At 39.2% G+C, this 24,468-nt stretch overlaps 1 protein-coding gene across 1 annotated transcript in view; it reads left to right on the top strand.

Annotated features, from left to right (window-relative positions):
- The window catches only part of AKAP6 (A-kinase anchoring protein 6), a 494,727-nt gene that overhangs the window by 212,553 nt on the left and 257,706 nt on the right, over positions 1-24,468 (top strand). Inside the window, exon 4 of the mRNA XM_077772716.1 lies at positions 355-2,121. Within this exon, the coding sequence (XP_077628842.1) occupies positions 355-2,121 (1,767 nt within the window). The remainder of the gene's footprint in view (positions 1-354; positions 2,122-24,468) is intronic.

Below are 24,468 nucleotides of genomic sequence, written 5' to 3'. Positions count from 1 at the left end.
TACATTACTTCATTCCCAGAATTTCATTGCATAAGGCATCACAAGAGAAATGCTTTATTCAATGAACTATATGCTATTTTAAAATAGAAAGTTAAGGCAATAATGGATATTTTTGGCCTTGACCATTTCTATCAAGGCTCTATTTTCCAGATTAAAGGAATACCCAATATTTAAGAACAGGATACTATATAAAGCAATATAATTGATTAATATGCCTTTCTGTATGTTAAACCAGAAGCAATTGAGACAGCTGCATTTTACTTTTACAGTGACCTCTGCTAAGTTTTCATTTGAATAGCAGTAGAGTGTAATTGATGTTGCATTTACTGAAACTGTTTCCCTTGTCTGTTTCAGGGCCGGCTTGATTCTCTAACAGAAGTGGATGACTCAGGACAGTTAACTATCAAATGCTCTCAAAATTACTTGTCCCTGGATTGTGGTATTACTGCTTTTGAACTGTCTGACTACAGTCCAAGTGAAGATTTGCTTGGTGGCCTAGGTGACATGACCTCTAGCCAGGTCAAAACCAAACCCTTTGACTCTTGGAGCTACGGTGAGATGGAAAAGGAGTTCCCCGAGCTCATCCGAAGCGTTGGGTTACTTACGGTGGCTACTGACCCTGTTCCTTCCAACTGCAGCGAAGCAGTCAGTGAGGAGAAGTCTCAAGTATCTCTCTCAGCAGATGACAAAGGTGGATGCGAGAAAAACAGTGCTTCTACGGTTGAGGAGCCACCAGGCTTAATGCCTGGGACATCATCTTCAGGGGAAGCTCTGACAAATTCTGATCAACCCCCTTCTGAGGCTGTGAAGCAAGAATCCAATTCCACCTCCCAACTTGGGGCAAAGGACCAACAGCCCCTGCCTTGTGAAAATGCAACTCCCAAGCGATCCATCAGAGATTGCTTTAATTACAACGAGGACTCTCCCACGCAGCCCACATTGCCAAAAAGAGGGCTTTTCCTTAAAGAGGAAACTTTTAAGGATACTATGAAAGGCACTGATGCAAAGAAGCAGATGGCTCATCTCAAGCCTGAGCTGAGCAGAAGCACCCCTTCTCTGATGGAACCCCCTGACAGGTCCAAGCTTTGTCTGCTGTTACAATCTTCCTACCCCAACAGCCCGTCTGCTGCCAGCCAGTCATATGAGTGTTTGCACAAGGTGGGGGATGGGAATCTTGAGAACACAGTCAAAAGTCACATTAAGGAAATCTCCTCCAGCCTTGGAAGGCTTAGTGACTGCCATAAAGAGAAACCTCGACTTAAAAAGCCACACAAGGTCCCAGCAGAGGTGCCTCTGTGCCGAGCACCCAAACGGGAAGCTGGTTCAGGCAAGCAAACCGAAAATATGAGGAGCTCAGCAGTGTCTAATGGAATTCCTCCAGGTACTTCCAAGGCCTCAGAGGGGCCAGAAACAGATTCCATTTCCACATTCTCTCTGGAGCCATGTAGCCAGAGAAGTTGGGATGCCAAGTTGCCAGTGCAGTCAGAGACATCGAGTTCACCACCTCTTACTCAAAGTAGTGAATCTTCTGCTGGCTCAGACAGCATCCTGTCCCCAGTGCCCCTTCTTTCAAAACACAAAAGCAAAAAAAGTTACTCATCCTCCCCAAGCCATGTCACCAGGAACGGTCAGGTCGTGGAGGCCTGGTACGGCTCTGACGAATACCTGGCCCTGCCCTCACACCTCAAGCAGACAGAAGTTTTGGCTCTGAAATTGGAAAACCTAACAAAGCTTTTGCCTCAGAAACCCAGAGGAGAAACCATTCAAAATATCGATGACTGGGAACTGTCTGAAATGAATTCGGATTCTGAGATCTATCCAACTTACCATGTCAAGAAGAAGCACACGAGGCTAGGCAGAGTGTCTCCAAGCTCATCTAGTGACATAGCCTCTTCGTTGGGGGAGAGCATTGAATCTGGGCCTCTGAGTGACATGCTTTCTGATGAGGAGTTGGGTATGCCTCTCTCTGGTATGAAAAAATACACTGATGAGAAGTCAGAGAGAGCTTCATCCTCTGAGAAAAATGAGAGCCATTCTGCCACAAAATCTGCTTTAATTCAGAAACTGATGCAAGATATTCAACACCAAGACAACTATGAAGCCATATGGGAAAAAATAGAGGTAAGGTGGTCTTCTTGACTTGAAAGAGTTCTTACCTGATCTTTGGAAGCAATGCTGGTAAAAGGTCAACCCCTCCCCATCCTCATCATGAAAAGTGTAGCTATTTTTCTTAAACCTGATTCCCCCAAAGAAAGAAAAGAAAAAGCACAATGATCACTGCACTGTGATAGAGTATGCGTCTTTAGGAACAACACTTGTCAGTGCATTAGCTTGATGTGGTGCTGCTTGGTGCAAGAATCTCTCTTGATATTGTTCACACCCAACATGGCTCCTGGTAAATGGCGGGCCCCCTTGAATGGAGCACAAAGTAAAGAGAACAGTAGCTGTGCACAGACCAGTACCTCAGGAGTATGTGAATGGAACATTGTAGCCATCGTCCCTGCTATTTGATTTGTTTGTTCTAACCCAAGAATCACTTACCATCCCCAATGTTATCTCCCTATAGAAATAGACCAGATGTTTCTAGTTAGTAGGGAGTCTTTGTTTTTCTTCAGTCTTCCTCTTCTTTCAGAACCCTGGCTAATAACCATGCTCCCTATACTGTGTACCATCCATGGGCTCTAAGATGAGGTGGTGGTGTTTTCTTGGGTATACCTGTACTTTTAGAATGGATTATTAGATGAAATATTTGGGGGCAGATGTCAAAATTCTCAGGACTGAGCTCCATAATTTAAGCTGTGATTTAAGACACTGGATAAAAGTATAGTATACACAGACGAGATAACCTGGAGGAGGAAGATGAAGGTGCCTAAAACAAAGGAAGAGATGGGGTACCTGGGTGGCTTGGTTGAGCAGCCGACTTTGGCCCAGGTTGCGATCTCATGGTTTGTGGGTTTGAGCCCTTCACTAGGCTCTGTGCTTAGAGCTCAGAGCCTGGAGCCTGCTTCAGATTCTGTGTCTCCCTCTCTCTCTGACCCTCCCCTGCTCATTCTCCATTTCTCTCTGTTTTAATAATAAATAAAACAAAAAAAAATTTTTTTAAAAAATGGAAAAGTTAATGTCAAGATACAATAATAACATATATTAATGATTATTTTTACTAAGAATTTATATATCCAATCCTCACAACAACCCTAATATTAACCCCATTGTGTGGATAAGGAGACTGTGGCTGAGAGAGACCAGGTAGCCAGCTCTAGAACCCATACTATTAACTGAATGCTCCCATGCCTCTCAGTAAGAAATATACATATACTGCATGCAAATACTTAGTATTGGAGAGAAGAAATAATATCAGTGGAGCTAGGATTTGCTTGGGATGTTATTGTCAAGTGCGAAAACTCAAGTGGAGTTTTGAAGGGTATGCCAGGATTTAGACAGAGAAGGACAGTGGGTATTTCAGGCAGGAGGAGCATAAACCAAAACACAGAGGTGGGAACTGGGAACAAGCATGGTAATGGGGTGGGGGTAGGTTTAGAGAGCTGTGCTGACTGGAAGCTTGTGAACAGAAAGCAATGAAAGTTCCCATACATGTAATAGACCTGGTTGCTACAAGGTCCTGAAGACCAGAGCAATGCAATGAGAATTTGCTCACCAGGCACCTGTGGGAGCTTCTCTCAAAGTGAACTTACTATTACTGAGAGTATAATACAAGCCACAATAACTAATGGTTCTTGGGCTTTTAATTTGTGCTCGGCTCTGCGATAAGAGCTTTATGTGCCTTATTCTGTTTAAGCTGTGGCAGGTAGGACTTCTCCAGACAAAGAAGCTAAGCCAGAACAGGTTAGAAAATTTGCTTTAGTCCCCACAGCTAGTAATTACAAAATAAGGATTTGAACTCAGAGGCAGCACACCTAAAGCAGTGTAGGCCATGGCCTCCAATATCCTTTCTGGAAGATTTAGTTGACAGTAACAGGAAGGAGGTCATGACAGTTGTGATAGTGACCAGGGCAGAGATACTGGCCTGTGACAGCCAATCTGAGGGACTTCTGTGTTGTGGAACAGGCAAGGGTGGGGAGGGCTACTGAAGGAAGTGGCCTGTGGCTAATCATGTTGCCTTCTGGGTGTTGTGTCTTCTTTTGTAAATAGAGATGTTTTAAGCAGATAATGGCTACCATACCAACTCCAATGGTAGCATGTTTTGTTCCATTATTGTGCAAGGATGAAGCCAAATGTTTGGCCTCTTCCTTAGAAGGAAGCATTTGGATGGGTAGCTGGCTTGAGGTGGAGGTGAGGCAGGTAATTTTAAAAATAAATACATTGATGTTGATTACATGATAAAACTATTAAGAAAACGTGTCTTGTAGGTTGTTGGAAATACTCATCCTTGAGCTGGAATATGAAGCAAAGGCTGCAAGAAGACTAAGCCCCTTGGTCAGTCTACCCTCCCTTCCCCCTTCAGTGGGACACCTGCCAACCCTCAGGTCAGCTGACCTTGGATATCACACTCTAGCTTTCATCTACCTGTAGGCCTAGAGAACTTTTTCTACCTGCAAATGTAGCATAAAAACGAGGTGTTAACCACCCTTTTTGTACTAGGCTTCTACTAGGCACTTTCCCTGCAGTCATTTTCTCATAGGATTCTCAAACAACCCTGCAGTGTAGATTTTACTACCCCAAATAGACCACTTCTCTTCCCCACTTTTGCTCCCACTCTGGTCCTAGCCACCATCATCACCTCCTGTCTGGATTACTGCACTAGCCTCCTGACCAGTCTCTCTGCTCCCATCCTGCTCCTATTATGGTCTGTTTCTAACATAGAAGCCAGAATGATCCTTTTAAGACACAAGTCAGGTCATATCATACCTCTGCTTAAAACCCTGAAACAGCTCCTGTTAACTCAGAGGCCCCTGATTGCCTTTCTGACCTGATTTCCAGTTGCTCTTCCTCACGCTCACTTCACCTCATTCCCACTGGCCTCTCTGCTATCCCAGGAACAAGCTGCGCTGCCCCTGCCTTTAGGACCTTTGTCAGTTCCCTCTGCCTGCATCTTTCCATCAGATGCCCTCTTTCTAATTTTTTTTTTAACCTCTTCTGTATCTGCTGAAATAGTAACTTCTTAGAGAAGCCTTCCCTCAACACCTTTTAAAAGGTGTAACCTGAACTCCTTTAATTTTTTTCTTTTTTTTATTTCTGTTCTNTAGTGATATTTCGGACTCTCAACCTTGTTTACTCTGGCTTGTTTCTTGAGGTAGCCCTGGAAAAGAAAACAGACAGACAAACACACAGGGAGCAGGAGCACACAACACACAGGCTAATTCAACTAACATGCNTCTGCGTCTTTTTTCTCCCAATCTCTCAGGTTTTGTAAGGTTTCCAATGGCTTCAGATCTTTTCTGTGTGATGTATGGGCGCGAGTGCAAGTACAGAGCTCCTTACTTCTCCGCCATCTTGCCCCCTCTCTCCTCCTTTAATTTTTTTCTATAGCTCTCACTGTATTCTGTCATTTTATATAATTCTGTGTAGTATGATTTTTGACTTAGTATGTTTACTGTTTTCCTTGGTTGAATGGGAGGTCTGTTAAGGAAGCAATATTTATCTGTTTAGCATGCTGATGAATATAATGAACTTACAACAGTGCCTGGTACATAGTAAGTGCTCAGTAAAGACTGTTGAATGAATGAATGGATCCTTATTTTAGAGTGGGTGAATCTGAGTTCAGAGAGATGAAATCGCTTTCATGAGCAAGCCTTCAAGCCCCATGTACTTTACTCTTCTTACTAGATGAAATCTTGAGAATAGATGAATTTCCTGAGCGAATGAGGACAGATGGAGAAGAGAAGGGGGGGGGAATAACTGAGACTCAAGTTGTAGTCCAGTTATGAGGCAGGAACAAAGAAGAGGCCCATCTGTAGGGACCAGGAAGGGACAGAGAGAATAATTGGGTGATAAGTAAATGGAGAGAGAAGGGATGTAAGGTGGACATGAGCTTTGTTCTCTGCAAAAGGGAGATTGAGAAGTATAAGAACAAAGTTAAAACAAAACAAAACAAAACACCTTTAGATTTAGTTGAGACAGTTAACGAGGACCTTCAAGATAAATGGACTCAATGAAAGAGTGGAGATAGAAGCTGGAATATAGATGATTAAGAAGTGAGAGAATCATTCCTAATAGCTCCAGGAACTGGGTTGAGAAAGCAATATAAGGCAAAGGATGATAGTTGAAAGTGAAGTCAAATGAAGGTTTCATTTAAAAAAAAATAAAGCTTATTTGAAGGCAGAAAGAAAAGACTTAGTAATGAGAGAGATTGAGGTGGCTGGGAAGAGTGTATAAAGGTGGCACATGCTGCAACAAAAAGGGAGGGAGTGTGCAACTCTGTGGGGAGAATTCTGGCCTGATACAAAAGTTATAAAGTACCGAAGAATACATCCTGCTTCCCATTCCACCCCTACCAAATAGAGTGGTGCGTTTCCTCCTGCCTTCCCGTCCCGAGTTCTCCTGAGTTCTTTCTGAGTCACACAGAACACAAGGTGGAAGGCAAGTAAAAGCCACTGACAGACTAGGGACTTTATGGGGCTGTGATAGAATGCCTGGGATCACACCCAAGTGACAAGTGTCACAGATGCCTTTTAGGTTCCCATCGTGCCCCACCCCTCACATTTAAAGTGGGCTGGTTTTGTGAATGTGAAAAATTTCTTTTTAACTGTTTATTTATTCTTAGGAAAATTAATTTTTTAAAATAGATAATGTGTTCACATGGCTTAAAAACATAGATGTTTAAAGATATCCAGTAAAAGGTGTCTGGGTGGCTCAGTTGGTTAAATGTCTGACTCTTGATTTCAGCTCAGGTCATGATCTCATGGTTTGTGGGATCTAGCCCTCATCAGGCTCTGCACTGAGAACATGGAGCCTGCTGGGGATTTTCTCTCTCAACCTCTCTCTCTGCCCCTTCCAGGCTCATTCTCTCTCTTTCTCTGTCTCTTAAAAACAAAATATCTAGTAAAAAACTTTCTCTATCCTTATTCTCCATCTTGAGTTCCCACCCTATCAAAGGAGTCCTTTAAGAAGTGCTTTATAAGGGCGCCTGGGTGGCTTAGTCGGTTAAGCGTCCGACTTTCCCTTAGGTCATGATCTCGCGGTTCGTGGGTTCGAGCCCTGCGTCGGGCTCTGTGCTGACTGCCAGCTCAGCACCTGGAGCCTGTTTCTGATTCTGTGACTCCCTCTCTCTCTGACCCTCCCCTGCTCACGCTGTCTCTCTCTCTCTTCTAGAAATGAATAAAACATAAAAGAAAAAAGTGCTTTATACATATACAAGCAAATACAAACATCTTTATCAAGCAATATTTTATTTTTTTCAGTTTTCTTTTTTTAAGTAGTTTATTTTCAAGTTGGTTTCCATATAACAGCCAGTGCTCATCTGAACAAGTGCCCTCTTCCATGCCCATCATCCCCCTTCCCCTCTCCCCCACCTCCATTAGCCCTCAGTTTGTTCTCAGCATTCAAGAGTCTCTCATGGTTTGCCTCCCTCCCTCTCCCCAACTATTTTTTTCCCTTCTTCTCCCCCACGGTCCTCCATTAAGGTCCTCCTAATCCACCTATATGTGCAAGCATATGGGTATCTGTCCTTCTCGGCCTGACTTATTTCGCTCAGCATACTTCAAGTTCCATCCATGTTGCTACAAATGGCCAGATTTCATTCTTTCTCATTGCCATGTGGTATCCCATTGTATAGATAAGCCACATCTTCTTGATCCATTCATCAGTTGATGGACACTTAGTCAAGCGATATTTTAAAACCTAAGAAACAAGTTGCACCCTGTTCTTCTCCACAAATAAATCTCCTTTGTTAGCTAACTCTGTGAGTTCCTAAGCAATGTCCTTCTCCCAAACTCTCAGTGGGAGTTGAGGGGCTTTTGCTCAAACATGGTTGATATTTCCAGAACCAGTTGCATGCATGAAGTAGTTGAGCATCTCAGGTCTGAGTATTTACCTCCAATAGGAGCTTCTCAAGGCCTAAAATTAAAAGTGAAAAAATGAGTCAAGTTATTGAAACAGATTCATTAATTGCAAAACATTCTGAAAACCCACAGACGACTACTGGATTCATAAATGAATAGTGTGACTTCTTCCTTGTGACCTGAATAGAAATGAACTGCCTAATGAGTAGTCAGTTGTTTAAGGTGAGCAATTATTGACACCAGATTAACAGTTATATGATTTGTAGGAGGCCTGGGAGAATGCAGTACAGTGTGAGCCATCTCAGTGAGGCATTGCAGGAGCTCTGTCCTTTGGGGTATAGTGCAAGATCCTCTTCTCACCTCACCAGCTTCCTGTTCACACTAAGTTCTCAAAGCTTACCCTGGAAGATGTTACTCCATTAGGTTCAATTCATTGATACCAAGTTGATAGATACATGACGTAGCTGATCCCTTTTTCTCCAGCAACCAGTGTCTTTGAATGTCAGATGATGACATCCCAGCTAGAGTTCAGTAACCTAATTCTTATTAGCATTTTATCTCACACAGCTATAACTTGATTTTAAAAAACTTCTTTGGTACCAGCTAAGGATGTCTTTGCACATAAGTTATTTCAGACTGAGTGCAGCAAATACTTAGCTGAGTGCTTGCTCTTTGTAATGAGGCTATGTAAAATTGTAGTCAAGTCTGTGGTAGCAGTACAAAGGCAGCCACCCTTGCTGCTGCTTGGAGATGGAGCTGGGAGCTGGTTGGTGATGCCAGAGTAACATGAATGTAGAAGAGATTTGGTCCTGGGATTAAAGAGATACTGATTTCTTTTTCCAAGAGATAAAATGGGTCCATATAGAAGTTGTCCTATCTTTTACCCTCATTTTCACTTATGTTGACATATCAGTGATACCACACTGATGATGGAAGTCATTAAAGAAATAACATGTTATCCTGAGTTTTCTTCTTTTCCTTTCCTTTTCTTCACTGTGATGAAAAGGACACAGCATAAAGCTTGCCATTTTAGCTGTTTTTAAGTGTACAATTCATTAGTGTTAAGTATATTCACACTGTTGTGACACAAATCTCCAGAACTTTTGCATCCTGCAAATCTGAAATTCTACCCACTAAACAGAAACTTCTCTTTCCTTCCTCTCCCTTAGTCCTAGTAACCACCATTCTACTTTCTGTTTCTAAGAATTTTAGGTACCTCCTAGAAGTGGAATTATATAATATTTGTCTTTTTGTGACTGAGTTATTTCATGTAGCATAGTGTGCTCTATGTTTATCCATGTTGTAGCATATGACAGGATCTCCTTAATTTTTAGGGCTGAATAATAATCCATTGTGTGTCTATAGAATATTTTTAAATTTTTAAAAAATTTTTTTCATATTTTGTTTTTTTGTTCATCTGTGGATGGATATTTGGCTTGCTTCCACCCCTGGGATATTGTGAGTAGCCCTCTTACGAACATGGGTATGCAGATACCTCTCTGAGACTCAGCTCTCAATTTTTTTGGGTATATATCCAGAAATGGGATTGGTGGATCACGTGGTAGTTCTATTTTTAATGTTTGAGAAAACTCTGTACCATTTTCCATAGCAGCTGATCCATTTGTATTTACACCAATAGTGCACAAGAGATCCATTTTCTCCCATCCTTGCCAACATTGGTTATTTCTGTTTTCTTTTTTAAGAGTAGCCATCCTAATGGGTGTGAGGTGACATCTCATGTGGTTTTGATTTGCATTTCTCTGATGAATAGTAATGTTGAGGCATCTTTTCATATGCTTGTTGGTCATTTGTACATCATCTCTAGAGGAGTATTCAAGTACCTTGCCTATTTTTAATTGGATTATTTGATGTTTTGTTGAGCTGTATGAGTTCTTTATGTATTGTGGATATTAACCCTTTATTATACATATGATTTGAAAAGATTTTCTCCCATTCTGTAGGTTGCCTTTCTACTCTCTCAAATGAGTCCTTTGATGCACAAAATTTTTTCAGTATTATGTATTCCCATTTGTTTTTGCTTCTGTTTCCTGTACATTTGGTGTTACAGCCAAGAAATCATTGCCAAGTTCAATGTCATGAAGATTTTCCTGTATGTTGTAGGAGTTTTACAGTTTTAGGTCTTTGAGTTCTCTGTTATTTTACCTCAGTGTGATTACCTCTCATGCTTTCAAGATCTCATCCCAGGCTTTCTTGTAAGATAGGTCACAGCTTCATAGCTAAAGCCAAGTCATCTTTTGGGATATGCTTTAAACACACACACGCATACACACACTTGGAGTCACTCTATTTAAAAAACCTCATCTGGGAATTATTTATTTGATTTGAGATTTGAATAAGTCTCATTTGAAATAAAGCTTTATCTTTCTTATTCACTCCAAAGAGTAGCATATAATCATGGTCTGTCACAAATTCGATTCTCACCTACTTTTGGTATTTCTTTTATACCAACCCATGTGCCAGTTTTCCTAGAGTTGGTGGAGTGGTAGTCTGCTCTTAGGTGTTGATAATGATCTCCTAAGAGCATCAGGTAAGAAGAATTTTAAAGTTATTGGATTCCACTGTTTATCACTGGCATTTTATTGTGTATCTGCATTTCCCTTGTGATTATTTTTTTCTTTCATTTGCTGCTCTTCCTCTTGTCTCTAATTTCCTTCTCTTTCTTATGTCTTCTCTATCATTCCTTTTTCTTTACTTTTGTTCTTTTTTAATTCCTTTCCTCAAGAGTATCTTCTATTTTCTCCCTTTAATATTGCCCTAGATATTCTCAGATTCCAGACATGAGAGCACTTTGAGTTGGATTTGCATGACTATTCAAGCTTGAATTTGCTCCTTTCAGTGAAATTCTTAGTCTTAGAAATATGTATCTAGAGATTTGAGGAGTTGTTTAGATGTAAGAATAAAGAAAATAAAAATTTAGTTTAAATATCAAGGAAAAAGACTCTTAAAGAATTGGGCAGCCTTAGCTTTATAATTAGAATTGGAAGATTCAAAAGTCCTAAAGGATCACTAACTGACCATAAGTTGATAATACAGATGATTATTCAGCAAAGAGTGTAATATAATAGCAAAATGGTGTAGGAACTCTGTATTCTCTTCTTTATTTATACTATGCACAACCTAGATTTTTTTCTTAGATTATGGACTTATAATTTGGGAGAGCTTTGACAACATGATTCAAGGCACTGTGCTTATTATTACATAAGATATTTTTTGTAAATACCACGTGGAAAGTTATACAATGGGGGAGCAGAGGAAAGAAGATAAAAACAAGTATAAATAGACCAAGCATCATAGAAGAGGAACTACTTCAGCTGGGTCTTGAATTGTGAGTAGAATTTAGATAGAGATGAGGAGGTGGAAGGTTAATGACTGAAATTTTGGCATAAGCCAAGGTTGAGGGCAAGAATATTTAAGATGTATTTGGGAAAGAGTAGAGAGATACTTGGTGTTTTGGAATATATGCTAAACTGCTAATGAGACTCTAAAGTATAATAATATAGCAATAATTTTCTTTTGTAAATAACAAGAGGTAGACATACAGTCCAGGAAAGGGGCCACCTAGGGATCCAGGTACTTTCTCCCTATGGTTCTTCTATGGCTCACCAATCCTGTCTGCATCGCAGCTCACTAGAAGAGGGAAGTGGAGAGCAGCCAGCTTTCTTTTCACAGATACGACCTGGAAGTTGCACATACTATGTCTGTTCACATCCCATTGACCCAGACTTTGGCATATGGCATCCCCTAACTGCAAAGGAGTTTGGGAAATGAGTCTCTAGACTAGAATATTGGGAGGCAGATGTCTCTTAACTGACTGCTGGTTAGAACAGAGTTTGCTGTATGGGACAGAGTAGATGGACTTTGAATTCCAAATGTTTGCATAGTACAAATACAAAAATAAATACCTGTCCAGTGAATGCATGAATAAATGAATGAGGGAGTGAATGAATGTGTTGTTCAATTTGAACTTTATCCTCTAGACCAGGAACTACAAACTAAAATGCTTCTAAGAGTACAGATAAATAACATAAATGAGTCACTCAGCCAGGTCTAAATGGGGAGGGATGGGAACCAAACAACTGGAGGGTTAGTGCCACATCTAAAGCATAGCCACTGGGCAGCTCCAAGTGATTGTTGTGCTATGATGTGGACCCTGTGTGGCAAGATAGTGCAATTTTTTTTTAAAAGTAGGAAATCCGGGGTTTATGTGACATCTCCCAATTTAAAAAATGTTGGATCCTAGTAATTTTAAAACAGGCCAAATAAAGCACATATATAGGATAGATTTGACTTTCAAGTCACTAATTTGCAATCTTTGTGAAAATGAGAAACTACTTAAAATTTTTGGTCCAGAGAGTTGGTATAGTTTAAGGAGGTTAATCTGATTGTGGTGCACCTGCCTGGATATACCATTTGCAAACTGGTTCTCTATTGTGGCTGCTTATTATCATTCCTGGAGAGATTTGAAAAAAATTCCAGCCTCAGGCTCCAACCCAGACTAACTAAATTAGGATCTCAGCAGGTGAGTAATATTAAGAGCTCTTCAAACAATACAATGTGCAGTCAAGTTTGGGAGACAGTGCTCTAAGACTAATTTGGAAGGTTATTACAGTAGCCTGGACATCTAAAAGGGTTTGAACAGTGATTGGGAAGCCAACTGAGAAAATAGATAGAAGTGGGAAATGTTATAATGGACAAATTGATAAATTTTTTTGACTTTTTAAAAATAAGGGAGTGGAGAAAAGGGGTCAAAAGAATTGAGATTTCAATCTGATTTTGGGGACTGAGAGATGTTAGGAGTTTATCAAATGTTTCCAAAGGATATATGAAATTAAGATACACAGCGGGTGAGTGGGGCAAAGGTAAATGTTATCTTGTATGTAAACTTTGTTGCCCCCATCCAAACTGAGAATTCTAAGTCAGCCTAACACTTTCAAAGATAAGGCTACACTTTTTAAAGGATAATAAGCTTTTGTGTATATTTTGTTTGTTTCAATGCCAGGAAAAGCCTGTGAATTACCATTGCTAACGGACTTGTTGAGATAGTATGCCAAGGTCATTGCTCAAGGTTGTTAGAAAAGAACCAGAGAGATCTAAATCAAATTCCTTCCTAGTTAATACCTTAGGAATTTCAGGCCTGCATCACTTTGGTTTCTGCAGAGCCTTGGATGGGTCTGGAGACTTTATCATGATGATTTAGCACCACCATGAGGCTATATCTAGTTACTACATCTGATTTTTGGCCTCATATATAAAAGGAAGAGGTGCAGTTCTTTTTGTTTATAGTTGTAAACATTAAATGAAAATAGTTCTTTATTATTTTCTTAGAGGCTCTGATTAAATAATATCTTGTATAAAGATAATGAAAATGCCTAAACACATTTGACAGGAAGTATTTCCATGATGATGAAAATCAAGAGTGTTATATTTTTTTAATTCAACTAAAATAATTCTTAGAATTATAGTGAATTCTTCTTTATCCTTAAGCCTAAAGTCATGACCCTATATTGCTAGTAGGATGCTTTGGAAAGATACAATTTACAAAACCAAAAAAACCTTGACATTTATGGCCCGCTTACAAATGTGTCAGGCAAGGTACTAAGAGGTTCATTCATGTAACACATTATCACATTTAATTCTCAAGAGAAAAGTCCCTCTCAGATGCAGACACTCTTCTATTGTATCCCCACTTTACCAATGAGGATAGAGAGGCATAAGGATAAGGGCATTTACTCAAGGGTAAAGGAGTTGAAGGCATGAACTTTGGGCTCAGTTTACACCCCCTCCCACCTTTTTAGTTATGAAAACTTGGATAAGTCATTAAAAGTTTACTGTTAAATTAAGTCTCTTAGTTTTTAAAATGGAATATTAATTGTCATGACATTGCACAGATTGTTATATTACAGAGAACAAAGGCTTTTTGTACTAGTCTTACCATTAGTGTGACTTCGTCTGTGAATCCAGNGTAAAATCTTAAAAAAAAATATATATATATATATATATTTTATGTGAGATATATATATATGTGAGAGAGGGTGATCAGAGGAGAGAGGGAGTGGGGTGGGGGAGACAGAGAGAGAGAGAGAGAGAGAGAGAGAGAGAGAGAGAGAATCCCAAGCAGGATTCAAGCTCAGCACAGAGCTCTAGGCAGGGCTTGATCACACAACCGTGTGATCATGACCTGAGCTGAAATTGAGTCAGATGATCATCTGACTGAGCCACCCAGGTGCCCCAAGGATAAGAATCTTAATTCTTCCCCTTAGTAGTATTTTTACCTTGGAAATTTAACCTCTTAAGCCCAAGTTTTAAAAAGTAGACATTAATAAAGAAGGTGAATTAGATGATCTCTAAGATACTTTTTAGTTTTGAAATTTTATGAGATTGACTGTGAGGTAATAACTAAGCAGCTGTTTCTCAGTAAGATACACAGTGGAATATATCACTTCAACATGGTTTGCTTTCCATTCCATGGGATTCTGGGTAAATTCTCCTTACAAGGTCCTCCTGGTACATGAATGTGAGACCGTGACATCAGTGAGTCTGAAGGTATAACACCATTCAGGCTGCATTCCTGGCATTGTAATATGACAAGAACCAGACATCCTAGAGGAATTTGGGCCCTGATCAGAGTTCATAAGATGTCACGAGACCAGGGACAATGGTGGCAGTGAACAGAGTAACCCAGTAGGACTTAGATATGGATTAGCCTGAAATTATAGGAAATCGGGTAAGCTAAATGAAGCAGATAGGAAGCATTCACTTTGGCAGACTTGCCATTGTGATGTCTTAAAATTACCTGTCAGCAATGTTTTTGTGCTCTGTTCAGACCAGTGGGGGAAAATCATTCCAAGAGGGTGGGTTCTATGTCAAGGTCACTCATGATGTCAGACCATGTCTGAGGTTGCAGATATTACTATATGAAAATGATTGGCCTGAATTTTGCATGGCAAATAAGCAACTTTAACCAGGAAAGATTCAGCCTGGAAGATCAGGCCCATGTGCTTTCCATCTATCATTTTAATGTGAACCTGTGCATCACTTTCTAGGAAGCCAGTGGCTTTACCATTTGCCTTCATTATTTATCCAGGAATAAAGGAAGCTGTTGGTATTTTCTTTTTTAATGCTTTTAAGATAATCAGATAGGTGTCACTTAGAGGTGGTGCTCTGATATTTCTTATTCATCTGGAGATTTCAGCACTACTTACTTGAAAGGTGTGTGTGTGGTTTGTGTGTGTAAGGGAGAGAAGGACAGAGATAAGCAGACAGAGAGAAAGAGGTGTATGTCACAATTACAATCTAGTACTCTTCCTCTTTCTTCCTACTGGGGCCCATTACTTGATAAAAATAAATCTGGTACGTTGAGTTAACCAAAAGTTGTTTTTTTTTTTTTAATTTCCTGTAGTGTGGAGAAGACTATTTGTACCCATCTAAAGTAAAGTCTCATTAAAGCCTTTTTACTTATCCTATCCTCACTATATCTTTGGTTTTATATTGTTTGGTGCATGCCACGGTATTCAAGAGACTGTCGACTAGGGCCTCCTCCACAGGATACAGGGCTTATGCAAAATTATATTGTGCCCATTCTTCTTTCTAGACACACATTTATATGAGCAAAATATGGCTGGGAAGAACTTCAAGAACAGTAGCATTTTTCAAGATGCCAAAAAGATGAATATACAGCAAAGTACTGGGTAGAACTCTATGGCAAAGGAAAGGGTGCATCTGGTAGGAAGAGATTTCTGGAGTCACCTGTATTAACAGGTGGGGGAGCTTCTGTGGTGCTAGATGGTGGCAGAGTGTGGTGGATGAGAATATTATGTTATCTTCACCAAGTGACATGGCCTTGTCCCAGTTTCCCCCTCTGCAAAATAGGGTTAAAAGTGTTATCTATCACATGGTGGCTGGTGAATGCGTTAAAATGAGCAAAGAGCTGAGCTGAGTACCTGCTATATAGTAAGCATTTGCTAAATGTTCACTCCTGTGGTTGCTATTGTTGTTATTATTACTGTTATGAGAGGTCAGGGATCAGGCCTTAGCAGTTTCCTGTATGTAGGTCATTCTGTCTGTAACCTCCAGGTTTGCTGCTGCTGCCCCGGTCCAGCCCTCATCCGCTACTTCACGGTGTACTGTAGCAGCCTTTTAACTGGCTTCTCTGTTCCCACCCTTATACTCAGTCTTTTGGGATCAGACGTCACCACTCTGTTTTCTCCTCTCACCTTCAGCCACCTCCATCATTATGAAGCCTCAGACCCCTACCCACAATGATTAAGGCCACTTCTCCGTCCTCCTGGGAACTGTGCTGGTTGCCCTAGATTTTTGCACTATTCTTCTCTATGAGACTCTGAGCCTCCTGTCTTGACAGATGATTCTTATATTGTATTGGAGATAATTCTTCTGTAATTGGCCCAATAATTTTAGTTAATGTACTTCTTGACATTTTAGGAAGTTTATTTAGGGGAATTTATGCCATGAATATGTGTTCAGACAAATACAAACAGGCTGCTAGTTTATAATATTGTCACACAGCAACCTTATAAATAATATGTACTTACTTATTTATAATTTGTATTTATACATATTTATAATATTTATTTATAATTATGTGCTTATAAATAATAATCCCCACAGCACTGTTTAACCAAAGGGAGGGTCATTACAATATATTACAGGAAGAAAAAGGAAGGGCCTCCAGTAGGTTTAGAATTATCCCTCAAAGCTCTGATTGCTAAAGATGGAAAGATTAAGAAAGTGTCTTGGAAAGGCAGTAATAGGTTGGGGTGATTTGTTGGGAAAGAAACATTTGGACTTGATGTTGAAGGATAGACATGGGGAGCAGATTGGGAGACATTGGGAGTGCGTGAAGGTCACCAAGATCAATTTCCTGTCCAACTAGAAGAGAGAAGGTGAATCATCTGAACATACATAGCTTTAAAGGAGGCTCTGTATGCAAGAGCCACAGATGTGAATGGTCAGAAAGGCATGAGGAATTGCTCAGTGCAGAACCCTCATCTTACAGTGAGAACCTGTCTCCCCCAGTCCAGAGTACTTCCTATGAGAACATCACATCTCCTGGTTATACTAGATTTTGCAAGCTTGTCACAAAGAGGCTGCAAGTACTTTTTTTTTCTTTCAGAGATCAGCACTAAAATGCTCCTAATGCCCCACAACTGTCGGCTTTCTTATCATTGTAGCCCTGAGATTCTTTGAAGCAGATTCTCCTCCTCTGAATTTGGCATATGTTTGAAGAGTTTCACAGTTGATTTTAAGACAAGCCAGTGTCAAGAATCATTGAGACAGACATGGAATGAGGGACTGGAGCAAAGCATCTTGAGCGCATTGCCTTCTGGGGCCTCATGATGTGGAAGGCACAGTGGATATGGCCCTGACCCTGTTCCCAGGTTATCTCATCCATGCTTATGGTCTCCAGGACCACCTGTATGTTACTTTCTCTAACCTGGACCTTGCGCCACACCTCAACTGAGTTCAGAAAGCAAATTCATGATACCTAATACCATGTTCTTCATCTGCCTACAAGCTGTTTCTTCCTTCTGAATTTCTTATTGCTTCTTTCAAAGAATGGTACCTTTAACTAAAATTAAGTTGGCACTCATTTTGGATTCTAACAAATTTCTCATCCTGGACATTCAATTGGTCCTGTCCCTTTTAACTTGTCTTTCTGTGTGGCCTGACATCTTTTCTGCATGCCCAATGCTGCTTCCTTGGTCCAGCCCTCACCGACTACTTCATGTTGTACTTCATGCAGCCTTTTAACTGGCTTCTCTGATCTCAGCCGTGTACTCAAGCATCCACTCTCTACACTGCAGCTAGACTGAGTCTTCTAAGATGCCAAAACTCCAAGTGTGTTATGGGTGGTCTGGGTCCTAGTCAAGCCCTCCAATCTCATTTCTCAGTTTCTCCCTATTTGCCTCCAGAGTGTTAGCCATTCAGCTACATAGAGTTCTTAGGTAAGCTGTTCTCTCTCAGACTTTATCTGCCAGGAATGTTCTTCTCTGCTCCTCTCAGTACCCTTGTATTTATTTATATTTTCTGAATCAATTACATTTATCCTGCATGGCTCAGCTTACTTGTGATTTCCTCCTAGAAGCCCTCCTTGATGCCCCAAGACTGAGTTAAATGCCTTTCCATTAACTCCTGAACACTGGGATGATCTACAACAGAGGTTCCCAGACTGTGATCCAAGTACCTCTAGAGTTCCCAAGATCCTTCATGGGGTCCACAAGGTCAACTATTTTCAGATTGACACCAGAATGATATTTGCCTTTTCACTCTCATTCTGTGTACAACGGAGTTTTCCAGAGGCTATGTGACCTATGATATTTCAGTAGATTAAATGCAGAAGTAGAAATGGAATCCAGCTGTCTTCTATCAAGCCAGACATTAACAAGATTTGCATACAGCTAACATCATGCCACTTGTCACTGTTTTTGAAAAGTTATTTTTCATAACAAGGTACTATGTTAATATGCATCTAATAGATTATTGTTATAATAAGTTATACATTATTATAAATCAATTAATAAATGTTTTTAAAATTTCTAAAATGAATATTGATAATTATGAACCCATAGAAACAAAAGCTCTTTGGGCTCCTTAATAATTCTTAATAGTCTAAATGAGTTCTAAAAGTTTGAGAACTGCTGGTCTATGTTATCACACATCACAGTTCATATTACTGTCCTCTGAATTCTGTAAGAGAGGCATCTGGATCATTCATATGTTAGTTCCAGGCCCTATATAGTTTCTGATACATAGTAAGCTTTCCATAAATACTTTTGGAATAAAAGACCTAATACATGCATGTGTATGCGTATGTACATGCACTTAGAGTTTAAACAAAAAAGACACTTTAATCTTTACTTGAGTGGGCTAATGCTACCCAGTCTAGGTAGAAATATATAACTAAACCAATAGTAATCTGAAATTTTGCATTAATTTTAAAAGCTCTAGTTCTGTCTTTTTGTTTTTCTGAGCTCTAGAAATTTTGGCCAAAGAATGTCTCTGAAAACTTTGAAATTTGAGCTGTGTGTTGAATACACAACACCTGAGTTCTTCTGACTTGGCTATCTACTCTTTGTGTGATATCAGTTAAGTACTTAATCTTTCTGAGCCTCAGTTTGCTCACCTGTAAAATGGGGAGCATTGAACTAGATGGGTCCTAAGGGCCTTTTGAAGACTAGATCTTTGTTTCTGATCTGCATGTAAACTTTTCTCCTTTCCAAGCACATGTATTTAGATAATACTATTTTCTGTCTTCTTGGCTCTAATGATAGTGCAGTGGTTGAATTTCTATCCTTTACTGATTTGCCACCCTGAAGTTCTCTGGTAGAAAGTTGGCTATTTTCTTCTTTTAAAAAATTTATTATTGAAGTGTAATTGACATACAAATATTAGTTTCAGGTGTACAATATTGTGTTTCAACAATCCTGCACATTACTACTCAATGCTCACCATAAGTGTGGTCATCCTTGTCACCATCCAATATTGTTACAATATTATTGACTATATTCCCTATGCTGTACTTTTTGTCTTCATGGCTTTTTTTTAATTCAAGTGTAGTTGACAATGTTACATTAGTTGCAGGTGTACAACATTGTGATTCAACAACATACATTTCAACAACTCCATAAATTATGCTATGCTCATTGCAAATGTAACTACCATTTGTCACCATACAACACTATTACAATACTATTGACTATATTCCCTGTGATGTTCCTTTTATCCCTGTGACTTATTCATTTCATAACTGGAAACCTGTATCTCTCACTCTCCTTCACCCATTTTCCCATCCTCTACCCACTTCCCTCTGGCAACCACAAGTTTGTTTTCTATATTTATGCTTCAGCTTTTTTTTTTTTTAAAGAATTTACATATGAGTGAAACATATGGTATTTGTCTTTCTCTGACTTATTTCATTTGGCATAATGGCCCCTACATCCATCCATGTTGTCACAAATCGCAAGATCTTCTTCTTTTTTTATGGCTGAGCGATATTCCCAGATACACATATTTATATCACATCTTCTTTATCCATTCACCTATGGAAAGACACTTGGGTTGTTTCCATATCTTGGCTATTGTAAATCATGCTGCAAAAAACAAATAAACATAGAGGTGCATATATGTCTTTTTGAATTAGTAGTTTTTTCCCCCTTTAGGTAAATACACAGTAGTGGATTTGCTAGATCACATCGTACTTCTAATTTTAATTTTTTAAGGAAACTTCATTGTTTCCCACAATGGTTGCACCAATTTGCAATCCTACCAGTAGGGTTCCATTTTCTCCACATTTCCAATAATATTTGTTATTTCTTGTCTTTTTGATTCTAGCCATTCTGACTAATGTGAAGTGATATCTCATTGTGGTTTTGATTTGCATTTCTTTGATGATTCGTGATGTAGAACATCTTTTCACATGTTGTTGACCATATGTATGTCTTCTTTGGAAAAATGTCAGTTTAGGTCCTCTGCCAGTTTTTAAATCACATTATTTGTTTGTTTTCTGGTATTGAGTTGTATAAGTTCTTTATATATTTTGGATATTAACCCCTTATTGGATATATATTATTTACAAAATTCTTACCCCATTTACTAAAGTTGGCTATTTTCTTGCTTAGTGTGATAATTCCATTTTTTTCCTAAAAATAATAACCTTGACATTACTGAAGAACTATGTGTTCCCCAAAGAAAGTTGAGACTATTTAGATAAATAACAACTCAACAATTGCAGGTAATCTTTTGAATGATCTTAGCGTTCTACAAACACTGCCATCTAGCCACACGCGTTCTTGTTCCAGATATTGATTTCCTCGGAGGTAACACTAATCAGAAAGTATTTAGACCTAATCTAAACACAGGATTATAACAACATTTTCAGCTTTGCACTTCAGTGTCAAGGAGCAGCGCCTTTCACCAAAACTTTATGGATATGTTAGGAAATGTATATTAAAAGCAGTTAATTTGCTCCAGTTAATTAGGTCAGGGGAGACTTAAAGCTGTAGAAAAAAGAGAAAAGGAATGAGCAGGGAGAGAGAAGAGGAGAAGAAGGGAGGGTAGCGAAAGAAAGGAGAGAGGAGTGGAGACCAAGAGAAAGAAGTGACTAAGAGAAGAGAAAAGAGAAGAAAAAGGCAAAAGAGAAACAGTGGTCATGAAAGAGAAGAAAGGGGGAATTGGAAAGAGCACAGAATGTGGGACTTACCTTAACAGAGGTGGCTGTAATGGGAATGGTTAAAGCTTTGTGGCTCAGGCTGGGGTTCTCTCAAAGCTTGGGGAATAAGAATGGACCACACTGGGTGTTCCTGTCCTTTGTTTTGCTTTCTGTGAACCTCATGGGAGTAACTCTGGTCAGAAGGGTAGTGTGATGTAGCTCAGAGATTGGGGTCTGGAAGAAAACCACTTAATATCTATCTATTTAGTACTTTGTGACCTTGAATAAATTGCATCTCTTCTATGCTTCAGCCTCTTCATTTATACAATAGGGAAATTCATAAAGACTCAATGACTACATAAGTTATTAGAAAAATAACTGGTAGACAGTCACCCAGATGTGAAGGATTGTTATTTATAACACAAGATATGAAAAACCTATAAACCATTCAACTATCATAATCCTAAATTTTAAGGTATGAACATCTCAGGTCCTCTTGGGGATTTAGGGGCAGATAAAGATGACCCAATTTGGTCATTCACTGCCTCTGGGGAATTGGGGTGCTTGATGCAAGATCTCCCTTAGAGAAAGTAAGCAAATCTTTGGGGCAGCCAAATTCCATGGGAAGATCCCTAGCTTCACTCCTGTGAAAGTGTTCATGGTTGTGCAAGTGCTTGAACGTGTCTATATTTCAGTTTTCTCCTCTGTAAAATAGAGAATGTGGAAATCTTACAGTGTAGGGTTGTTGTTAGAATTGAATAAGTTCCTGGCACATAATAAGTGCTCAATTAATAGTAACCTATTATTACTTCCACTCTATTTCCAATTCTTTCATTTGTGTTTTTATTAGACTTTGATGATATGTGTTTCAGTCTTGTTTTGCCCTTAAATGTGTTGAATACTTTTTATAAAGCAATAAGCAGCCACTGAACTCAAACTCTGGATTTATTGGAGAAAATTCTTTCACATTGTGAGAATCAGGCATCTTTCTGGGCTCTTCTTTTCCCAGCCAAAACTATTGTCAACAGTATTTGAAGATGATGATTCAGCTCAATTTATCCCTTCTACGTGACATAGAGTTCAGAATAGAACTTCCCACCTGGTCAGTTTTAGATAATACCATTCCATGCCTTTTTGCTCTCTTTCCAACTGACAGCCTTTTACTTTATTCTGGGATAATTTTATCAGGAATATTTTTATATTCTAAAGGCATCCCATTCAACCTTTAGAAAAGAAGCTTAAATATTTCATAAAACATTTCAGTGTTTGAGTTTTCTTGTGGCATCAGAGTTAAAACTGCTTTAAACCATTTCATTTTCTTTTCAATCTTTTTTCCAAAAGCACACACCATATCCTCCCTTCTGTCAATTACTTACACTGTGTTGGATTTTGTGGGTAGGAACATTGGTAAATGTGTGAGGTGGTAGAATCCAAAGCGTCTCTTTTAACTCCTTGGCATTTTATCTTGAGCCTCTTGGGTAGCACATTAAATACATAGATTACCTTTCCTTCCCCTGCCCCTCTAAAAAAAAGGAAGGAAAAGTAAATTGGAAAGGAAAGGTAAATTGCATTTGAGTACTATTGTGTATAAATCTGAATTAGGCATTTCATATAGGAACTATGTATATATGAATTAACTGGAAATCGAACACTAAATATAGACATTGGTAGATATATGTATAAAATCTCATTGCATACTTTTGCTTCTAAATGGAGTTCTAAGTTTTCCAGTTATCAGAGCCTAAATAAAGCTTCCTTGTGGGTAGGCTAAGAGAATTGCAACTAGTCACTGGTAGTCATCTCTAATGTAAAGATTGGCTCCAAAGCATGTGGCCTGTTTTAAAATATTAAGCCAGATTATTCTTAAACTCTTGGCTATTAATGGAGAAATGTGATCCCCTTCAGACCTGCTGGTGGAATAAGGAGATAGGGGAATCCAAAGTAACCTGGAGTCACAACTCCCTCCCTTGCATGCCCAGAGTAGTCACTGTTCCCTCTCATCTTGTAACTGTGTGGGAGCTTTTCTGATCCATCTCCCTTGTGGCCTAGCATTGTGCTGCACACTTACTGAATAATCAAAACTTTTTGAGTGAATGAGATAAAAGATCAAATTAGAACTTGTTAATTAGGAATGGGTTTTTAAAATCATTTATCAAGTCCTAGGTTTACCTCAGGCCTTAAAATATATACATTTTCTAGAAATCCCCATGTAAACCCAAGATGGATATTGCTGTCCCTATCTTACAGATGAGGAAACTGAGGCTCAGAGGCATTAGGTAGCTCATTTGGTTTATGCGGGTAGTAAGAGGTGGGTGGAGCCTGGAATCAAATTCAGTGTGTTCTGGTTGTAACAACTGTTCTCTTACTAATATCCATACTGGTTCATGATGGGGATGGTTTTTCTTCTCTTTTAATATAACCACTTCTGCCCCCCCATAATTAATCCTCATTTAAATGTTTTTCAACTTCCAATTTCTTCCAGGGACTTGGGTGAATTGTTAGATCAGTTGGCCTTTCAATATTTCCTGTGGTGCCCGTGAGGCTCTCTAGATTCAGATTCTGAATCCACTACCTTCTAACCATGTGGCACTGCACAGGCCTCACCTCTCAGGGCCTCAGTCTTCTCACCTGTAAAACAGGTCACAATACTACCTACCTCACAAGGTCTTAATGAAATTCAAACAATCTAATGGATATAAAATACTTTTAAAAGGTTTTGGCATACAGTGAGAGGATAACATATTGTTTCAACTAGTATCGTTCAGATGAGATCATTCAGCACATCTTTGAATCTTGGAATACTAAGAAAAGAGTAGATACTTTTAATAAAGTTTACAAGATTCAACAATAGAGACTGAACAATTTTTTATAAATATAGTGAAAATAGTTTCCTTTTGTGGTGCTCTTCAGCCAGTCCCTGTCTGAAGACAGCTAATTTGATCTAGATGAGGTCAGACATCATTGCTTCATTTCTTTGTACACTGAGAAATGAGAATCTTTCTTGGGGTACACACACACACACACACACACACACACACACACATTAAAACAACAAACAACACAAAGAAATTAGCAGTTGAGGTCCTTGGCTGAACTCCTGAGAAACAAGGGCCATCTTCTCATGATTAAAGTGAGTCAGACTCATCTGTAATTGAGGCACTGGTATAATGGGCTAATTCTAGCATGTAACTGCCCTGCGTTTTTCATTGAAATTTTCCATGAGATACAAGTGAGATTTACAGTGATTTTTGTTTGCAAACAAACAAACAAAAGATGTGTGTTCCTTGTCAAGTATCTAGCCTCATCAAAGATCTCTTTCAGAAA

The sequence above is a fragment of the Crocuta crocuta genome, unplaced genomic scaffold, assembly GCF_008692635.1.
Source record: "Crocuta crocuta isolate KB4526 unplaced genomic scaffold, BGI_CrCroc_1.0 scaffold116, whole genome shotgun sequence".
Classification (NCBI taxonomy): Eukaryota; Metazoa; Chordata; class Mammalia; order Carnivora; family Hyaenidae; genus Crocuta; species Crocuta crocuta.
This window is presented reverse-complemented; position numbering and strand designations above follow the sequence as displayed.